General features: G+C 59.3%; 1 protein-coding gene across 1 annotated transcript in view; it reads left to right on the forward strand.

Moving 5' to 3' along the window:
* The first annotated feature begins 2,704 nt into the window (after positions 1 to 2,704).
* HPSE2 (heparanase 2 (inactive)) overlaps positions 2,705 to 5,307 on the forward strand; it is a 264,923-nt gene continuing 262,320 nt past the window's right edge. Inside the window, exons 1-2 of the mRNA XM_024213019.2 lie at positions 2,705 to 2,967; positions 4,606 to 4,763. Coding sequence (XP_024068787.2) covers positions 2,708 to 2,967; positions 4,606 to 4,763 — 418 coding nt within the window. The 5' untranslated portion in view covers positions 2,705 to 2,707. The remainder of the gene's footprint in view (positions 2,968 to 4,605; positions 4,764 to 5,307) is intronic.

The raw sequence follows: 5,307 nt of genomic DNA on the forward strand, positions 1-5,307 counted from the left end.
TCGTTCAGAACGAATAAATCGGTAGTTTGAAGAGTGGCCGTAGGCCCTGCCCGAGAACTCTGTGGCCAGGCACCGGGAGAGGCGCAGAAAGTGACAGTACAACAGGGAACCAATTCCCAGCTCTACTCAGCTCAGCCAGCTTCTAGCGCCCTCCTCCCGCCCCACAAAAACAAAACAACCCCACAAAATTAGATCACACAACCCGAACAAAAACCTACCCCTACCCAAGTCGATAGTGCTAGCTGCCTGTAGGGATAGGTTTTACCTGGCAATAGCTAGTCAAAGTGTGCGTGTGTATGTGTGTAGGTGAGGGCCACTAACTCCACTGGGGTTTAAAACTACCCCGGCCTCCTCTCACCAGGACTGTTGGGAAAATAACACTGTCCCCATGTAAACACACCTTTCTGGTAGGAGAGACTAGCCCCTATGAAGTTTGAGCCTTGGCCTGCTAAACCCAGGGTTGTGAGTTCAATCCTTGAGGGGGCCACTTAGGGATTTGGGGCAAAATCAGTACTTGGTCCTGCTAGTGAAGGCAGGGGGCTGCACTCAATGGCCGTTCGGGATCCCTTCCAGTTCTATGAGATAGGGATATCTCCTTATTTATTTAGGCCTTGTCCAGACAACAGAGTTAATTCTATTAGTCTCAGCTCCAGTTCGCCAACATAGTAACACACAGTAAATCCAAGTGAGGCCAGTTTGTAGTTTTCTCACATATTAGTAGGTTGTTGAGCTAAAGACTGGAGGGAGCCCCAGGTAACAGGTTGGATTGCGTCTACACTCTGTATTCACCCATGTGCTTCTAGGGTTTACTCCTCCTCTCTGCTGTGGGTATGGGTTAGTCTAAATCCATAGCTAGCTCGATCTGCCACCAGACATGTGAGAAACCAACCAGCCATTGGTGGCAGGAAGGCTCCAGGGAGACAGCTGGTCCCTACTTTATAGATGTATAGCTATTTTATACAGAAAGTAACTCTGTCTATACACATTGTGTCTATTTGCGTGTCCCCCCTCTTTCTCCTCTGATCTCTTTAGACTGTGAACAGGGTACAGATCTTTCTTCCTGTCTGTCTCTGAGTGCTCAGCACAACCAGGGCGGATTTTTCTTCATTGAAGAGTGAACATTTCTCAGAAGCAGGGATTGCAGGACTGGGGCATATTTCCCAAACATGAGGCTGCCAGAAGCAAATCAAAAGGGTCCTTCAGAATATGGGAGATGCTGGGCCAGGCAACCTCCCCTGGGTCGGGGACTGGGGTGTTTCAGCCCAGCCTATTTTTCATCTCTGGCCTTTCTTTGCTAAATTTGCCATGCGGTAACTTCATCACTTGGGGTCTTTCCACCCTCTCTGCCACTGGGCAAGTCTCCCTAAAAGCTACAGTATCTTCTAGTATCAGAGGGGTAGCCGTGTTAGTCTGAATCTGTAAAAAGCAACAGAGGGTCCTGTGGCACCTTTAAGACTAACAGAAGTATTGGGAGCATAAGTTTCGTGGGTAAGAACCTCACTTCTTCAGATGCATCTGTGAGGTTCTTACCCACGAAAGCTTATGCTCCCAATACTTCTGTTAGTCTTAAAGGTGCCACGGGACCCTCTGTTAGTATCTTCTAGTTTAACCGTGAATGATTGGGCTTCATGCAGGAAGCAGTGGGTGACATTCTTTGGCCTGTGTTATGTAGGAGGACAGACTAGATGATCTCAGTGGTTAGAATCGATGCATCTGAGAATCCCCGCGAGTTCATCATTCCAAATGAATAACGAGATTAATTCAGCCTTGTTTCCAGCTCAGGAGCCCTGGAGACCCCCGGCCATTTATTTATCAGTTGAAATTATTAATTTTCGGTGTGTGTTTGACCCCCTCATTATACTCATTATTTATTAATTGCCTGGTGTTGATTTGTCGTGATCGATCAGATAGTATTTGTTTCTGTTCCTTGGCGGCACAGTTGTGCCTGCACTTCTGGCATGGATACTTGTGAGCCTGCAAAGATACAGTTGGTGTGTGGGCTGCTATAATGCAGATACTAATACCAGGGCACAAGACTTTTGACATGCACTTTCCACAAATCCTTGTACCAGTAAAGTTCCGTGGCTCGGACTGAATGCACAAGGCAGTAGGGATGGCGGAAGCAAATTCATGTACAAGTTGGGAGGGAAGATTGGCGGAAAAGCGAGCGCAGCACTCACCCAGTCCGGAGAGAGCAATGCGACCATCCGCGCACATCACACCGAGTCCCCGGCCCAAAGAGCCTGCAAATGCATTCAGGACGCGTGTGCAAGTCTCGTAGCGCCAGTGCAGCCCTGCGTGGGGTGAGGGGTCACTGCCCTGGGTCTCCCTCAGCGACCATTTTACCCCAAGTTCTTGTCCATCAAATGCAAATGAAACAAAAGCCTCCCGAACTCGCCACGGTCACATTTGGCCTCGTGACTAGACTCCTGAGCTCTGAGCTGAGAGGGTTAAACCAGGAGACTTCCCTTACCTTGAAAAAGTTAAAAATGTCCGCAGTCTCCATCTCTTAAAGGGGCGGTGCTGGTTAACAAGGCGTCTTGGCACCGGCTGCTGGAAAGGCTGGTCAGGGGCGTGAGTTCCCCTCCACCAGCACCAAAACATTGCAAAAAAAGGCAGCGAGCCCCACACTTTAGATAAGGACAATTAGCCACCAGCGAGCCCCTGCCGAAAGAGGGCTGTAATTAGCGGGGTCCCGCAGCTCAGCATGCCCCATCCCAGCTCCTGCCCCCCGGGGGTCCTCGCCCTCCTGGCCCCTTGGCTGGCTCTGATGGCGCACCTCTCCCTTTCCTCGCAAGCCGGGGACAGGAGAACGGTCCCCGCAGAGAAACCTCCAGGAGTGAAGGGACGGACTCTCATTCTTCTGGATGTGAACACCAAGAGCCCTGTCAGGATAACCAGTGAGAACTTCCTCTCCTTGCAGCTGGACCCGTCCATCATCCATGATGGCTGGCTCGATTTCTTAAGGTAAGGCGGGAGCTTCGCGTGCCCCCCTCTCCTCCCCGCTCCCCACTCGCAGCCCCCAGAGAGGCCAGGCGAATGGTCCCGAGCCCTGGGCCGGCTCCGCGCTGCGGCCGGCGCTGGTTGTGACGGAGCATTGAGTGTTTCCCATTAAGATGCACATGTTTGCAATGGAGAAGGCATTTCAGAAACTTATCAGTTATGACTGAAAAAATGTCGGGCTTCCCTCTCCCCAGCAATTAGCCTCCGCGAAAAGCAGCAGGCGGTGCCGAGCCAGCACAGGGAGCCGAGCGGGGACGCCCCCCCGAACCGCTCCTGGTTCCGGCCGGGCGGGGAGCTGGGTTCGGGTTGGGGCGGCAGGGCCGGCTCGCTCGCCCGTCGGCTGCTCAGCTAATTGCGAGCAGGCAGCTCCTGGTACCGAGGGCAAAACCCTCCCTCCGATGTCAGTCCGCGCTTCGCCCGGACAATGTGGCATTGCAGCGGCCTGGAGGAGGCAGCCCCGCCCGGGGAGCGCCCCCTCCCTTCCCGGGGGCAGTCGGGCCGGAGGTCTGCAGGGGAGCGGGGTGTCTCTGGCGGGACCCGCTCCCAGCGCGCCGAGGCTCGGCTCAGTTACATTTCCCGGTTACGCGGAGGATTAGGAACGCAAACACACGGCGGGGCACGCTCCGGGAAAGGAGGATTGGACGCTGGGCTCCGGCGCGCAGCCCCACCAGCGGGACCCCGGCCCGGGGCGCAGGCTACCCCGGTGTCCGCCTCTGGGTTCCCTTGGAACAGTAGCTCGCCTGCCCTTTGCTCCGGGGAGGGCCCGGGCAGCGTCCCAGGGACTGGCAGCGGCGGAGAGGCGAAGCGCGGAGACAAGGTTCGGTTGGAAACCACCAAGCCGGGCCCAGGGGAGGGTCCGCGGGCCGGGAGCTGCACAACGCGGGGCGCGCACTCCCCGAGGGATGGGACCGCCTGTGCGCTAGCGAAGCTGCGGCGCCCCCGGGAACGGGCAGCCACAATTGTGCAGGCTCGCTAGGGTCGGGCCCGCCGGGGTCCTGGGGAGGGACCAGCTGGCCATTTCCCGGGAAAGCGGGTGGGTGCCCCCATCTTTGCCGAGGCGGGCTCCGGTTGCCGGGCTAAGGCGACCAGGGCCGGGCGCAGTGGGAGAGAAGTAGCGGCTCTCCCCACCGCTCCGCTCCGGGGCTGGTTGCCGGCCCGAGCGGGCTCCCCAGGTGGGTTTGCAGCCGGGCCGGGGCCGCTGGAAGGTCTTTAAAAGCCCGAATGAGACGCGAGCGCCTCGCCCGGGCTCGGTTGCAGTGTCCCGGCGGGAGTTCTCTCCCATCGGGGGTCCCCGGGCCTGCGCGGGCTTCTGGGGGAGACGAGCAGCCCGAGATCCTGGCCAGGAATGCCTCGGGCCCGATCCTGCCCCCGGGTTATCCCGGGGCAGCCCCAAGCTTCGGCTTCAGCGGGGGCTGCGGCCAGCGCTGGGCAGGGACCGGCTCGGCCTTGCATCCTGCGGAAGAGGAAACGGGGCTGGTGGGACCCTCCAAGATCCGGGACCCCCGGGGGTGGGCTGCTCCGCAGGAGGTGTTTGGGTCCGGGGAGCCCCGGCCCAGCCCCCCCTGGTGCTCCCCCCTCAGCGCCTCGCTCTCTCCTTCCCAGCTCCAGGCGCCTGGTGACCCTGGCCCGGGGCCTGGCTCCCGCCTTTCTGCGCTTCGCGGGGAAGAGAACCGATTTCCTGCAGTTCCAGAACCTGAAGAACCCGGCCAAGAGCCGCGGGGGGCCCGGCCCGGACTATTACCTCAAGAACTACGAGGACGGTGAGGCGGGGAGGGCGCGGCGGGTCCCTGCGGACAGCTGGGGCGGTGCGCGCCAGAGGCACCGGCTGTGAGACGCGCCGCGGGGTGTGCGCCGGACCCCCGGCTTCTGGGCAGCGGGACGCGGGGCAGGAAGCGGGGTGTCTGTGTGGGGCGGCGGGAGGGCACCTGGGGCACAGGCCCGTGTGTCTGGCAGGTGGCTCTGCGGGGGGCGAGTCGCTGCAGATCTCCAGGCCCTGGGCCACAGGGCGGCTAGCGGCCCCCGGGACGGGGAGGGGTCAAAGCCTGGCTCCTGCTGAGACGGTGAGCTGCGTTTGCCGCCGACTCCCGGGTGAGCTCGGGAGGGACCGGTGCGGGGTGTTACGGGCCGGGCAGGAGAACGGACCTTTGCCCTTGGCTTGGTCGGTGCTTTGACTCTCCTTATTTCTGCTGTGTTGGGGTCGGAGGGAGGCCAGGTGTGTGTGCGGTTCTGGGGGTGTGCTGAGGGGATAGCGGTGGTGGGTGCGGGGAGGCCAGGGGTGTGTGGTTCTCGGGGTGTGTAGTTGTG

This window comes from Terrapene carolina, unplaced genomic scaffold, assembly GCF_002925995.2.
Source record: "Terrapene carolina triunguis isolate 2854851 unplaced genomic scaffold, T_m_triunguis-2.0 Scaffold95, whole genome shotgun sequence".
NCBI lineage: Eukaryota > Metazoa > Chordata > Testudines > Emydidae > Terrapene > Terrapene triunguis.